Source organism: Triturus cristatus, chromosome 4_2 (genome assembly GCF_964204655.1).
Source record: "Triturus cristatus chromosome 4_2, aTriCri1.1, whole genome shotgun sequence".
In the NCBI taxonomy this organism is placed as follows: Eukaryota; Metazoa; Chordata; class Amphibia; order Caudata; family Salamandridae; genus Triturus; species Triturus cristatus.
In genome coordinates, this window is record NC_140586.1 from 636,286,743 (window position 1) to 636,302,651 (window position 15,909).

At 50.4% G+C, this 15,909-nt stretch overlaps 1 protein-coding gene across 1 annotated transcript in view; it reads right to left on the reverse strand.

Annotated features, from left to right (window-relative positions):
• The window catches only part of LOC146834787 (interleukin-12 receptor subunit beta-2-like), a 745,756-nt gene that overhangs the window by 129,527 nt on the left and 600,320 nt on the right, over nucleotides 1–15,909 (reverse strand). The window contains exon 13 of the mRNA XM_085602323.1: nucleotides 4,438–4,566. Coding sequence (XP_085458449.1) covers nucleotides 4,438–4,566 — 129 coding nt within the window. The remainder of the gene's footprint in view (nucleotides 1–4,437; nucleotides 4,567–15,909) is intronic.

Genomic DNA, 15,909 nt, shown 5'->3' on the forward strand with positions numbered 1-15,909 from the left:
TATTAAAAAATCTTGTTGTGCACAGAAAGATTAATTATGGTCTAGTGCACTTGTAGGTGTCCATAAAAAGGTCGACATGTTTTAACCCTTCAAGTGCCCCAAAGGGTCAAGTGGGCTTTCTTCAGGACCTAAAAAGTTTAAATGGAGGCCATCTGTTGTTGAGGTCTCTGGTGCTAGTGGTAGATTGTTCCACTCGGCAATTGTTCAATTAGAACCTGAAGTCCCAGCATTCGGACTTCCTCGGACAAAGAAGGAGCTGTGTCTGCTCAATGGCAGGTCGGCACAACTTGTGCTAGCTCTTCCTTCTCAGGCCCGAGAATCAAGATATACCGCTTTTCCACCCTGTGAACGTGAATGAGGGTTTTTATCGGTAAACTGCACGAATATCATAAAACCCTGGTTACTCAGGTCAAGTGATCCATTCCCCATTTGATATTTTGATGTAATCATTGTGCCCCAATGTTTTCTGCCTCCCACATTAGGGTCACCATGCACAATCAGATGTTTGTGCCTTTACCGAGGAGCACGGCTCAACTATAGAAGTGCTACTGTACTGTGGAATTCATGTAGCGCTTACCACCCCTGGCACAGCTGTGAAGCGATATCCGTGAAAGGCATGTTATGTTAATAAGTACTTAATATAGCGCACCAACTCGCCCCCGGAGGGGCATCTCGGCGCTGAGGCAACAGAAAGGTCAAGGACCAGTAGCTGTAAACAGGTAGGTTTTGAGATGTTTTCTAAAACCTGCGAATTCAGTGCAGGCCCTAATAAAGAGGAGGAGTTTACTCCAGTGGTAAGGGGCATGCCATGTACAGGCCTGTCCGCCATACTTAGATGCGCGAATACGCCGGGGACAAAGTTGAAGTTGACTTCTTGATCTGAGGTTTTTATCTGGAAGATAGGGAACCATTTTGCTCTGTAGGTATTTGGGTCCATAACCTGCCAGGGCTTTGTACGTAAGGCAATGGCATAATAAAGAAATCAAAAACATGGCACAACACAAGCCATGTCACCGTGGAGGAGTTGTGGCTCGATCTTTTCCCGCATCACGCCAATAGTGAGCATTTGAATGACTAGCTCCTGTCGCCCTGAAAGAGGATGTGTACAAAGCACCAGGCTGCACTGACGGAGGCCTGACTAGACCGAACGTATAAAAATGATAGTAAGGTAAATACCTCCATTTCCTGCTAGTATGAGGTGGTTTTGCTGTGAGTTGAAATCTGTTTGCAGCACCTCTGTGACTATGAAGTGGTTTTGTCTTGAGTGACAAGCTGCAGCCGCTGTAGGAAGTGGGAGGCGCGTGCGGTTTTCACTTCAGCGGGGTTTGTTCCTGCACATCAATGAGGCACGATTCTAGTCAGCCAGGGCCTATTTCCTGCCAAACATATGTCCAGTTCCAAAAAACGATACTATATTAATTTGAAGGTTTTCAGACGAAACCTCAAAGGTCAGGAAGTGACGACTGTGAGGAAGGTGCACCGACCCACAGGCTGCATCCTGGTTGGGCCTTTCCACTGACGTACACATACTCCAGGGAGTTTCTGGTGCGTGCGAATGTTTGTCTCTATGCCTCTGTGAATTTCTTTGTTCGTCAGTTGAACTATTTTATTCTATATTTACATCTTCAAAATGGGCGTTGCATGGTCTGCAATCACATCTATGACTGTGAAAAGGTGCTGCAAACAGTCAAAAGAGTGGCCGAGCACGTCACAGTACAGTACATTGAAAAGAAAAACTTGTACACACATTTAATTAGAACGTGTGAGTGGGGTGTACTTGACGACAGGCAGAGAAAATCACACTGGGGATAGACAACCGTGGTAAGTAGGATTTTTGAGTGCCATAAAATGATCAACATTTGTCAAGACAAAGCTTAAACATGTATGTACAACAAGATTCAAAGGAAGATTCTAAACGGAGGGCAGGCAGTGCCATCCGAGGGTGAATTATATTCGTGCGCCGTTCCCTGAATTGTCTGTAGCGCTTGGGCTTCATTGTGCTAAACTGTGGCTTGGTGGAGGCACCTGTCAGGTGATGCAGTCAAAGCCTTCGTCAATGGCCAGAGCACGTTCACCCGGTCACTTTCACACACTCAGAGCAACCAGGATACTGACTCCGGGTGATGTGATTGAAAGGAGACAGACGCTAGAGCAGGTTGGTGGAGACATACCTCTAGAAGAGACATAGGGGCATGTCAGCAAGGGTATCGCTCAGCGCCCTTAGCGTGAGGATAATTATCGCCGGCCAACTCTGAATTTTATCGCAGAGATAGCGTGCTATCAGTAGCGCTTATCTCCAAAGTGATAAAATTCACAGCGCAAGCTGCCAAATGTGCGATTATCGCTGGAAATCCAGCGATAATCACACAACTTTTGGCGATAGCTTGCTGATAGGGCCTCACATACTTAGCCATGATATCCACCTTCCATAGGATATCATGGCTAAGTCAGTTTCAAAGCAGCGATAACAGTGGCTATCGCTACTTTTCTTGTCGTGATGCTGCTTTGCGTGAGGCTTGATAATAGAAGAAATGTCGCTTAGCGACATTTCTCCCGTTATCCTGGGGAGGAACGCCCACTTTGCATCACATTAGAGGTGCAAAGATGGACATTAAGGGAAATGGCGACCAGGCAAGGTTTCACGCGATAGCGTGACCTTGCTGATCAGGCGATAAAATGATCGCCGCTTTTTGTCCGAAAACGGACGCATAAGCGGCAATAATTTTTTATCGCCTGCTTGCTGATATGCCCCTGAGAGCGTCATTTGGTGATTAGTGCTACGTAGGTATTACCGTGCAGGCACAAGATGTGCACTATTATACTAAACACATTCACACCTAAGTAACACTTCATTTATTTAAAAAATACAACCTAATTTGCTTTCAATTCCCTTAAAGTCTAGTGATTCCATTCAATTGTTAAAGTTGAGTGTAGGGCATACATATAGGTATCGATTACAAGTCATATATATTGATCTACTAAATGCAAAAGAGAACGATCCTTCTCTTCCAACAATTGTTTCAAGAAACTATCCCTTACCACATACAACATGAATAAGAGGCCAGGCCTGTTGGCACTGTCAATGCTTGTTACACGTCGATCTGTGGTTTAAATAGGGGCCTAAAAGTATTCAGCCAGGCACTTGGTATTTGAATTGACTCTGAGGCCACATGCCTGAATTCATAATGGGAGAGAGAACATCTAAGACAGAAGTGGAAAGAAGGTTGGATGTGAGCCTGAGACACATTCTCCGTGTCTTGATCAGAATGAATTTGTACAGATGCTGAAAGGGATTGTCCGAGGCGGCTAGCAGACTAGAGGCGGCAAGGGGCAGTGGAAGCGGAAGATGTCATAGACGTGTATGGAAGAGTAGGGTGTTGGGGCTGGTGGGTTGAGGCAAGAACCTTTCTTGTGAGAGATAGTCGAAAACTATTGTTTTTAGAGGGTGACTTAGCTTTTCCATGCATTGTTCTTTTATTTACGTTTGTTACGGACAGCTCCACATGCCAAGCCTTATCTAAACACGAGGAAAAATCCAATGGGAAGAAACACAGAAGACATTGCGACATTTCCATCATTTCTGCACAGAAGATAGGGAGGGGTTTTGTTCCAACTTGAGCAAGAGACAATCACACAGCGGCCTGAAACCTGCGGTGACCTGCTGGGAGCTACAATTAGATTCCGGAATCCTTCGGAGCAGAGTATAAAGGACAGACGGGAGGAGCAACTCATTTTCCAGGAAAAATATTCAGGTGCAGAATCATACAGGCATTTAGGAACAAGGGGGAGCATTTCAGCGTGCACCCCAAACAGGAGCCAGTACAAGGCCTGCCTCAGGTGGGAGGCTCGGTCCCAATTCAAAAGTAATTTAAACAGCAGCATTTTGGACACGCCGAAGCCATTCCAATTGGTAGTCATTGTCCATGGTTTATATTTTCAACATTTTCAAAAGGAAATAAACGTACTGAGCTATAGTATATTGTTGCTGACATTAGGTCTGATAGTAAAGAAAGTAAAAAGGGATGGGTGGATTACTGAATGACTCTAAGCCACTGGTAATTACTCTGGGCAGCAATCGAGTTCATTTTAATTTGCCCACCATGCCACCCCAGACAGCAACCAGCCAAGTGCAAATCAAAATTGATGCAAAGGGAACAGTCCAACCCGAACTGCCATCTCAGGATCCCTCTGAGCAGGAACGCACTGGTTTTCTGTCCTTCCCTTCTCCAACTCAGGCTGAGCGAAGCTCCGGCAAGTAAACTGTTCTTTTTAAGCGCTTCATCTAAACAACACATTGAGTATGGCAACAACCAGCATGTCTGATTCAAGAAGTACACGCTGCTCAAATTGTTTTGCCTCCCACACTCTCCCAAATCATATCCAGTGTACAAAACATTGAGTAAATCGCACGTATAAAGAAAGAAAATCCAGACTTACCAACTTTAAATCCTACATTATTTCCGGCAGGTCCCTCCCCAGCAGCTGTAGAAGCCGTCATGTAAGCAGTGTAAAAACTCTGAGGATGCAGATTGCGAAACTGCTTCGCTCTCGCAGATGGAGGGGCGTCTTAGTTGAAAAGAAAGGGGCAGAGTGAGAAATGAACATGAGGCATTTTCCATTCAAAGCAGATTTTATTGGTGAAAATGCGGACCAGAAACACAATCCATGTAACTCGCTGAAATTCCCAAAGCACAGTTTTGCCCCTCTGCTCCCAGTATCAATGCCTGGAGGAGTGTGCATGTTGTACCGTGCCAAGGCTACAAGGTCTTGGACGCCTTCCACTTAAAACACAAGCTAATTGAGTATGACACAGATAAATAAAAATAACATTTGTGCTAATACGTGGAGGAATGTGGGCATTGAGAAGTCAATGGGACCACATTCCTGACACACAAAGGGACACTCTGCCAGTGCATGCACTTGTGCCAATGCTGATTACCCCCAGGTCCCTCCGTCCTCGACACCGTCATGGACAAGTGAGATGTAACTATCTCACTGACAGAAAAAGAACGAAGGAATGCTGGACCTACCCTTCCCCCTCCCACTGGGAGTACTTAAGGAGTACCGTCCCAGCATTCCTCCTGTTCTTTTTCTGTCTTCCTGACGGTGTAAGGACGCGGCAGGAGCGGGGGCGCTCCTGCCTTCTTTCTGGATTTCACGTTGTGGCTGCTGGTTCTTACCTGGTGCCGGCGGCCCTTCGTTGTTGGCCTCTCCCTCCCTGCTGGGCTTGGAGGGAGTGGCGCGGGCCTCTCCATTTTCGTGAACCTCGCGGCGGTGTAATACCGCGTTGGTTTCTTCTTGGCCCGATGGCCGCCTCCCCTGGCCTGCCGGGCTTGCTGGGGGGCGCGGCCGAGATGCTCCTCTGGATTGGTTGGAGCTCCTTCCCCGGCCGGAAGTCGTCATGCCTGACTTCCGGTTTTTGATCGTGTGGACGGAAGTCAGGCGCCTCGAGGTTGCCGGCTTTGGGAAACTCGTTAAAACGAGCGTTTGGGGTGAGTACCGCATAGCGGTTGTTATCTCTGGCGATTTTGCTGTTGTTGGTGTGTTCTTTGCGATGGGGAAGCATTCCAGGAAAAGACATCACCGGGAGAGGTCTTCCTCTTCTTCTTCTGCTTCCAGGTCTCCCTCACCTGCCAGGTCCCGGCGCCGTGATGCTGGTGCTGATGCGCATATTAAGCGCTTGATCAGGGAAACCTTGACTGAGATGGGTGATGTTGGTTCCCGTCGCAGGTGTCCTGCTCCTGTTTCTTCGGCCTCTAGTGGCGATGAGTCTGCTGGTTTGGGGGATGAAGAGTTGAAGGGCAAATATGTGGACAAGGATGCTATGACCATTATTGTGCAGCATGTTAAAGAGAACATGGGGTTCCCTGACGAGGACGCGCCTAGTACCTCTAGGGGCCCTTTGTTGCGACAATTTCAGAGTGCTGCCACTGTCGATGTACCTGTCCATCCCTTCATCAAGGATGTTTTGAAGCGCGAGTGGGCTGATCCTGATCGCATCCTGATTCCGCGATTCATGGCTAAACTCTATCCTCTGCAGGATATGGCTACTGAACTGCCTGATACAATTCCTATTGACTCATTTGTGGCTAGTTTGGTGGGGCGTACTTCCCTTGCTGAAGATGCTGTGCTGAAGGATCCGGTTGACAAGAAGGCGGATGTGGCGCTCCGTAAGGTGTATTCTGGTTCCCACCTGGCCTTGAGGGCGGGCATCTACGGGACTTATGTGTCGCAGTCCCTGTTGTCTGACCTGAAGTCTCTCTATCAGTCTATGGATACTGCCACGGACTGTTCTGGTTTACTGGAGCAGATTGAGCGTCAGGTGGAGCTGCTGTCTGATGTCTCCTTTGACGTTGTGCGTGCTTCTGCTCTGTCCGGGGGGGCTTGTGTGGCTGCACGTCGCAGTCTTGTCCTTAAGGACTGGAAAACTGACTCTGCGCAGAAAGCATGCGCTTTGAGGTTGCCCTTTCAGGGTACAATGTTGTTTGGGGGGGAGTTGGAGGCGAAATTGCACAAATTGTTTAAGGAAAAGAAGCATTCTTCTTCTTTTAAAGTCTCTGCTACTGCTCCTGTCCCTTCTAAACCCAAATCTTTCTTTCGCCCTGCTTCTCGTAGGCAGTTTGTGAGAGGCCAGGGTAGGTTTGCTTCTGGCCGTGGTCGGGACCGTAAGGCTAAGTCCCCTCCTCCTGCCAAGCCACGTTCCTGACTCTTTGGCGGTGGTTCCCGGGTTGTTGGTTGGAGGGCGGCTGCGCTTCTTCCTGGATGCCTGGGTTCAGTCTTGTTCTGACGTCTGGGTGTTGGACATCATTCGCCAGGGTTATGTTCTGGAGTTTACGGCTCCTCCTCCAGACTCGGGTGTTCGGCCGACTCCTTGGCCTTCGAGTCGGGTAAAGCGATCTCATCTTTCTCTCGGGATTCTGGACCTTCTTCGGAAGGGTGCCATTCAGGAGGTTCCTCCGTTGGAGACGGGGTTGGGTTTCTATTCCCTGGTCTTTCTGGTTCCAAAGAACACGGGGGGTTTCCGCTTGATTTTGGATCTGCGGGTGATGAACAAATGGGTGGCCAAGATTCCTTTCCGCATGGAGACCTTGCAGAGGGTGATTCCATTGGTGCTGCCAGGTCACTTCATGTGTACCCTCGATCTTCAGGATGCGTATTATCATGTCTCGGTCCATCCTCGGTCCCGCAGGTTTCTGCAGTTCTGTGTTCAGGGGCGTCATTACCAGTTCATGGTATTGCCCTTCGGTCTCCGGTCGGCGCCAAGGGTGTTTACCAAGGTGGTGGCGCCTTTGGTTGCGTGGCTTCATCTCCAAGGGGTGATGGTGTACCCCTATTTAGACGACTGGTTGATCCATGCTCCATCTCGGGTCCTGTTGCTGGAGGCCAGGGAGGTGGTGTGCTCGGCGTTGCGGGCCCATGGTTTCCTGATCAACTTGCCCAAATGTCAACTGACGCCGTCCCAGGACATGGTTTTCATTGGGGCCCGCTTCCGTTCGGATCTGAACCGTGTGTTCCTCCCCGAGCCTCGGGTTGTGACGTTGGTGTCCCTTGCTCGTCGTTTCCGGGTGGGGGGTGCCTTTCCGGTGCGCCTTTGGTTGCGTCTTATGGGTCTGATGGCGGCAACTGTTTTTACGGTGGCCTGGGCGCGTTTACATCTGCGCCCCCTTTGGGTGTACCTCCTGTCTCTCTGGGATCCCCTGTCCCGCGACTTGGATGTTCTTATTCCTGTGTCTCCGGTGGTCCTCCCGGTTCTTCTTTGGTGGTCTGTGAGGGATCATCTGTCTTTGGGTCTGCCCCTGCAGTCTTCTCCTTCTCTGGTCTTGATGTCGGATGCCAGCGCTTTGGGTTGGGGGCGACCTTGGGGTCTCGCTCCCTTCAGGGTCGTTGGTCCATCCTGGAGAGCCGCCGGTCGTCCAACTGGAGAGAACTCACGGCGGTGTCCCGCGCTGTGATGGGTTTTCGGGATCTGTTGCTCGGTCGGAACGTGTTGGTGTGGTCCGACAATATGGTGACGGTGGCTTATCTGAATCATCAAAGGGGGATTCGTTCGGCTTCTTTGAACGCGATAGTGGTGCCCCTGTTTTGTTGGGCGGAGGGCCATCTGCTGTCTCTGACGGCGGTTCATCTTCGGGGAGTGGACAACTTTGTGGCGGATGCCCTGAGTCGGTGCTTTCCGGATTCTCTGGAGTTGTCTCTCACCCCGGTTGCGTTTCGGCTTGTGTGCGGGAGGTTTGGGCGTCCCTTTCTGGACCTCTTTGCCTCCCGGCACAATGCTCAGCTCCCTCGGTTTTGCTCCCGGTTTCTGCAGGAGGGTTGCTGGGGGGTGGACGCTTTGTCTCTCCCGTGGCCGTCGCGTATCCTCTATGCCTTCCCCCCCCTGGCTCTGGTTCCCAGGTTTCTGGCCCGTTTGTGTCAGGAGGATCGGGAAGTGGTGGCGGTCCTGCCGTTTTGGCCTTGGAGGTCCTGGTTTCCGACGGTGCGTCTTTTGGCGGTGCAGGGTCCCTGGTTTCTTCCCCTGTCTCCGTCTCCACTTCGGTCTTCCCCGTGCCTGTCACTTCTCCGGTTGCGGTTGTCGGTGTGGAAGTTGAGAGGCAGGGTTGGAGACGGCGCGGTTTCCCGGAGCATTTAGCGGTGGCTCTTCAGCGTTCCCGGAGGCCTTCTACCCTTAAGGCTTATGATAGGCATTGGGGTAATTTTGATCGTTGGTGTTCGGCGTTGGGGGTCTCCCCTTTGTTCTGTTCCTTGCAGGTTGTCCTTCAATTTTTGTGGGAAGGATTCGAGAAGGGTTTGGCTGTGTCCACTCTGCGGGCCCAGTGGGCCGCTGTTCGGGCTTTTCGTTCCCCGTGGGGGAATATTTCAGATATTGAGGACTTGGTTTCTCATCTTCTACGCAGTTTTACTGTTTCTCGGCCTGTTCCTCGCCCTTCCTTTCCCCTGTGGGATTTACCTTTGGTCCTGCGGGTTTTGATCGGTCCTCCTTTTGAGCCTTTGGATGTGGTGGATTTCAAATTTCTCACTCTCAAGGTGGTTTTTCTGGTGGCTGTCACCTCTGCACGTCGTCTTGGGGAGTTGGGAGCCTTGATGGCGCGGCCTCCTTTTCTTTCCATCACGGAGGAGGGTGTGGTGCTCCGCCTGGATTCTTCTTTTGTGCCGAAGGTTTCTTCGCAATTTCACAGGTGTCAGGAGTTGGTTTTACCTGCCCTGGGCTCTGTTTTGGATTCTCCTGGTGGTCCCCAGTGGTCTTTGTTGGATGTGTGCAGGGCTTTGCGCATTTATCTGGACCGTACGGCGGTTTTTCGCAAGTCGGACTCTCTTTTTGTCTCCTTTGGTGCGGCTTCGCTTGGGAGTAAGGCTTCTTCTGTGTCCATCGGCCGTTGGCTGAAGCAAGTCATTTCCTTGGCCTACTCTCTGTCTGGTTCTCCTCCTCCTTTGGGGGTTCAGGGTCGTTCTACGAGAGGGGTGGCTGCTTCTTGGGCGGAGGTTCAGGGTGTTCCTCTCTTTGAGATTTGTAGGGCTGCCACGTGGGCCTCTTCCAATACTTTCATCAGGCATTATCGCCTCCTCAATCTGTTGGGGGATGATGGTGGTTTCGCATTGGGGGTGTTGAGCTCTGTTCGCTCCTAAATGTTTTTTGCTACTTTATTTCCAATAAATCTCTGGGTTTGTTTGCTATCCTGATGGTTTGTTGTGTTTTCTGGTATGAATGCCGGTGTTTGCTTTGGTATTTCTCACTTGTCCATGACGGTGTCGAGGACGGAGGGACCTGGGGGTAATGTCCTATTACTTACCGGTAATCTTCATTACTCCGGGTCCCGTAGTCCTCGACACCGTCATGACTTCCCTCCCTCCCTCCCTGTCTGCCGGCCTTCATTGGGGCTTGGTATTTCAGGAGGAATGCTGGGACGGTACTCCTTAAGTACTCCCAGTGGGAGGGGGAAGGGTAGGTCCAGCATTCCTTCGTTCTTTTTCTGTCAGTGAGATAGTTACATCTCACTTGTCCATGACGGTGTCGAGGACTACGGGACCCGGAGTAATGAAGATTACCGGTAAGTAATAGGACATTCATTAGACAGAGGCTGAGTGACAAAAGTATCTAATTGTAGATGCAACAGAGTGGATTTTTTAAGATCTAAATTCAATTACATATTTTTTCTATAGACCTGCTCCACCGAGCAGTATTGAAGCGCTTTGCAGATACTATTAAAATCAACCAGTTGCTGATAAGAAAAGCTGTGAAATGAAGCCACGTGATAGAAAGAGGATACATTGTGTTAGAGATAAAACATTCAGGGGCAGATTTATGTTTCCTGGCGCATCCCTGCAAATCAGCAGGAATGCGCCAGGAAAGATGCGTCACGCAAGTTTAACCTTGCGCCACCATAGATGCGCCGCATTTACAATGCAGCGCATCGTGGCGCAAGAATAAACAGATGCGTGATGCATCTGATGGTATAAGGGCGGCGCATTGCTGGAGTCGTGTCGCAAGGACGACGCAACTTCAGCAATGCTCAGGGGCTGCCCATACCGAACATGCTGCGTCATGCCTTACGCCTGCTTCAAACAGCGTCGGAAAAGTGACTCAGTGAAATCTTGTAGATTTCACTGCCTCACTTTTCTGAGGCTTTTTCCGACGGAACGCCCACCCTGCATATATTAAACCTGACGCAGGTTTAATGTAGCGCAGGGCTTTACAACGTGACGCATCTCCCTAGATGCGTCACGTTGTAAATAAGGCGCAACATGGCGCATGGTTTACGCCGCCGCTGCGTCACAGAAGTGACGCAACGGTGGCGTAATTGTCTCGCAAGGGGCTTGTAAATCTGCCCCAATGTACTTTAGTGTGGAATCTTCACGGAAACTGTGAATAATTGAAATACTGGAGTCAGGGAAGTATCAGAGGTTCACATTAAACGTTTGAGGCAAAAATAATTGTAATATTTGCCAAACCGTTAGAGATCCTGGCAAGCCTATGGATGGAATAGCCTGCAGGAAATAGAAGGTGTTCATAAGCAGCAAAAATATCATTTAACTAAGTCTCCACCCGACACAGAGGGGCAGATTTACAAGAAAGTGACGCATCTGTACAGATGCGTCACTTTCCCTGCGCCACCCTTAGAAACCCTTGCGCCACTATAGATGCGCCGTATTTACAATACGACGCACTATGGCGCAAGGTTTGACAGATGCGTCCGAAATTCTGACGCATTTCTTGGCGGAAAAGTCACGCATTGCTGGAGTCGTGTCGCAAGCACAACGCAACTCCAGCAATGCGTGTCGAGGCCTATTCCCACTACACTGCGTCACTACTTACGCCTGCTTGAAGCAGGCGTAAGGTTTTGACGCAGTGGCGTCCTAAAAGTGGTGCAGTGAAATCTTGTAGATTTCACTGAGTCACTTTTACGAGGCCTTCCTGCGTGGGAACGCCCACCCTGCATACATTATACCTGACGCAGGTATAATGTGACGCAGGGTTTTACAACGTGACGCATCTCCCTAGATGCGTCACGTTGTAAGTAGGCCGCATTGTTTGCGCTGCTGTTGCGTCAAAAAAGAGACGCAACTGCAGTGCAAAAGTCACGCAAGGGGCTTGCAAATCTGCCCCAGAGTATCCAAGGCATGAGAACGACTGAGTAAAAGGCATTTCAGAGTAAACTGGGATACGCCATACGTAGTAAAAGAATAGAAGGTTCGTGCATAAACAACAATCCTAACAGAAGCAGGGGCATTGTAACACCACACTTTTCAGAATGTTGTGGAATAGTAAAACAGTCCACCAGTCTCTCAACAAACTCTTAACTGTTTCATACATAGTTACCTGATGTCCACATTTGCGCCTAGTGTAATGAGCATGTGCTTTCATAACAGCTTCAAACACTTTCTGATTACGCACCTACCGATGTTGGTTTTCAATAAGTGGAACATATTTGAATATCCGCACTTCTTGTAAGCTAACACTGACAGTTGTTGTTTTGTAAGAGAATATTTTCTTTCGTAATATGTTTATTGCGTAATATGTTACTTTGAGAAGTGGTTTCCTTCCCAGTATATTGAGCGATGGTTCCATTATTATTTTTAGATGAAGGCCACGATGGCTGAAATGCATTGGGACCAGCAAAGTGTTTTGTAAATGCATGTTGGGATATGTAGTTTTCATACTACCAACTTTAAATGAATTCATGCTTGTGATGTAACAAGACTAAAGATGGAAATAAATTACCTTCAGTGACAATTTGCATTTGATTTTGGGATCTAATAAATTAACCTCATTAAGAGGACAGAATACCAGTGCCCTGGGGATGCGGCCAGGCCACACATTTGAGGACAGCCACATTTTATTGACAATGAAAAAAGACTTAAAAGCTTACCATAAGAATAGAAGATGGACTAAAATATGGCCACCAACACAGGAGGTCTGGGCAAGGCGCTGATGTGAGGGAAAGTGGACTACAGGGCTCCGTCGGTAGCTTCCCCCTACCCGCAACGATCCTGAAAAAATGGGGGGGAGGGCCCGATCCCCAAAACTGGTGGCGGAACTACTGGTGCCGATGCAGAGCAACCACGGAGGGGTGAAGGCACCTTGACGGCGAAGAAAACTCCGAACGTGGAGCAAACAAGATGGCGGCCGGGAGCTGATGCGACTGCCTTCGCTGTGCACTGCTGAAGAAACCGGGGGCCCGCAGTGAGCAGTCTGGCGGCTGGGGCGACGGTAGGCTGGGGCACGGCCTGGGGTAGAGCAAAATCCCACCATATGTGGAGTACAAGTCGCGCTCATCAGAAAGTGGTGGTGTGTCATCCCCGCAAAATGGTAGACACGAGTGGAGAGATCGGGCCCTGATGGCCGAAGCAATTGGAGATTGTGGGAGCACAGCGCGGAGGTGGCGGCTGGCAATACTCCTGCTCCCGACTGTTTGCTTGTTGTGGGCTGCGGCACAAGTCCTGAGGACCAAGCTGCGAGATTGAGGAGGTGGAAGGAGAAGCTGCGGTCGGCCTCTTTGGCTTAGGTCCCTGCCTGCGGGCACGTTATGACGGAGGGCAGCTGGCGTCGAAAGGGTGAGAGCGCACAGAACCTGCTTGCGGCCTATGCCGGCGGTGCACAGAAGACATCCTTATAGCGGAGAGCTGCTGTTTCACTTGGCATTTCCCCTGCCCTGCCCCAAAGAGACGATAATACCTGAGCGGGGGTGGATTCCCGCGCTAGGGCCCGAGGCCGATGTCCAGGGTGCGTGTCAGGGAGCACTGAAGGTAGGGCAGAAGACCTGGAGACGCGGACTGGTCCGCTTCACTCCGATCCCAGACTAGACGCCGGCATCTGCAATACCTGTTTGCCACCGCTCCGGAGACTCTTGTGGACCTGCACTGCCATTGACCATGGGGAGAGTGTCCAGAAAGAAAGGGTTCGCCGCACTGCAGGTGGAGGACATGGGACCGCAAACTGATTATGAGGATGAGGAGGTGGAGGGGGGACACCCCGGAGGGCCCCACTCTGGTGGATATCATGCAGGCCATCACTTCTTCGCGGGAAGTGCTGGACTCCAAGATGGATTCCATAGGAGCGGATCTCAATCTGCTGAAGGACGACCATCGCATTTTCTGGACTTCACCAGGGAGGTGCAGCGACAGCGAGCTTCCTTTCTCCCTCTCAAGCGGAAATTGCGCCAGTTGCAGATCCCATATGCAATGCTGTTCCCAGCATGTCTCTGGGTGGTCGGCAACACAGAGACTCACTTCTTTACTGCTCCACAAGAAGCCTGGCCCTGGCTAGAGATGAAACAGACATGGGAGGGGGGTGCGTCCCCGCCGAGCAGAGCCTGAAGAACATTGGGCACCCCACCGTGATTTCCGACGGCTCCACCGCAGACAGGTCTCCAACTCGAGAGGCACAGGGCTATGCAGGCTGTTGCGGAGATTAGCCAGGGGGGGACTAGCCCAAACTCGACGGCTAGCGACCATGGCATGAAGAGGTCTGAAAGCTCCCATCCCAGTAACACGAACAGAGACTCTGAAATGGAATTGCCGGATGTCACACCCCAAACAGCAGATGGGATTGTCTGATGGACTCATGTCAAGCTGCAAGAGGAATGGTCCTGGTGCTGATGAGGACTGAATGTTGGAGAGGCCGCTGGATGGTGACCACGGAATATTTCCAATAAGAGGGACGGAGGGGCAAGTTTATAAAGGTCCAGCATACATGCCCTACGGGTACAGTAAGCAAGAAGGGTATGGAGTTCCTCTAAGTCAAAGTGAATGAACAGTGAGATACAAATAATGGGATCAAAACAGGGGATAATCCCACGGTAATAGAAAGTAAGGGGAGGGGTTTCCCCTTTTGGAAGTAGGGCTCTCACACACCTAGCTTGCTAGGTGTCATACTTCATCATATGAGTCTGCCCCTGATCAGGTCGGCGCTGCAATACCCGACGGGCACCCAATACGGGGCTCTTTAGCGGGGATCTTTGGTTCCTGCCGTTGGGTGCAGTGGAGGTAAGAGGCCTAGTGATAAGGGAAATACTACATACCACTTACCCCCACTGAACAAAAGATCCCTGCTAAAGAGCCCCGTACTGGGTGCCCGTCGGGTATTTCAGTGCCGACCTGACGAGGGGCAGGCTCATATGATGAAGCTTGCTAGGTGTGTGAGAGCCCTAGTCCCGAAAGGTGAAACCCCTCCCCTTACTTTCTATTACCGTGGGATTATCCCCTGTTTTGATCCCATTATTCGTATCTCACTGTTCATTCACTTTGACTTAGAGGAACTCCATACCCTTCTTGCTTACTGACACTGGAATATTGGCACCAGAGCAATGGCTGGGGTCACCCTTGTTATTGCAGGAAGGGGGGTTAACCGGGGGGGGGTTCCGGGTCCCACAGGGCCAGCCTACGCCTACGCCTTTCCACTTTTTGTGATTTATAGTTCATTACACTAGTTTGGATGGGAACTGGTTGGTTGGTACCTGTCCAGGGGAAGGGGGAGTTGGGGGTGTTTGAATGTTGAGGGGGATTTGTTTGGGGTCAGGCATATCACTATGGGGAGGATTGTAGGAGGACTGACATGGTTTGAACAATGGGATCCCCGTAGGCGTTAAATGCATCTCCTGGAATGTCCGGGGGATGCACACGATGACGCTTCGCCATAAAATACACACGTACCTAGTGCAAAGAGGGATACAGATTGCCATGTTACAGGAAACTCATTTGACAAAGAAGGAACGTGTCGCACTGCAGAAAAGATGGCGGGGGAAAGTATATTACACTAGGTACTTGGCCTATGCCAGAGGCACACTGATTTGGGTACGAGTAGGGGTTCCTTTTCAGAGCACCAACCAGCTGGTAGACCCGGATGGCAGATATGTGGTGGTTTCCGGGCGGTTGGCGGAAGGGATATAGTTCAAGGGAGTATCTATTCACCCAACGTGGACCAGTCTACATTCTTTGCGCACCTTTCAGGGGTGCTGGCGACGATGCTGACAGGGTCGGTTGGCTGGGGGGGGACTTTAACAGCATTCCTAATGTTGACCTGGACCGATCTCACCCCCCACTCCCAGATGCACCCATACAAAGGCTTGCAGCGATCAGGCATGACTGGCAACGATGCTGGGGACTGACGGATACCTGGAGGGCTCATCACCCAGACGAAATAGAGTACTCCTATTATTCTGCACTACATGAACTGCACATTAGGTTGGACTCAATACTATGTTCCCCAGAGATGCATGGTGGGATCACACTTAGTGAATATCTGACCAGAACGGTTTCTGATCGTAACCCGTTGTTGATGTCCTTGGCCTGGCTGCGGACCCGGCCTACTATACCTAGTTGGCGCCTGCGCCCGGAGGCATTGGAAGAACCAGTGTTTCGGGCCACAATAGGCTCCGCTATTGATGATTATTTTTTAAACAATGCTGGAACAGC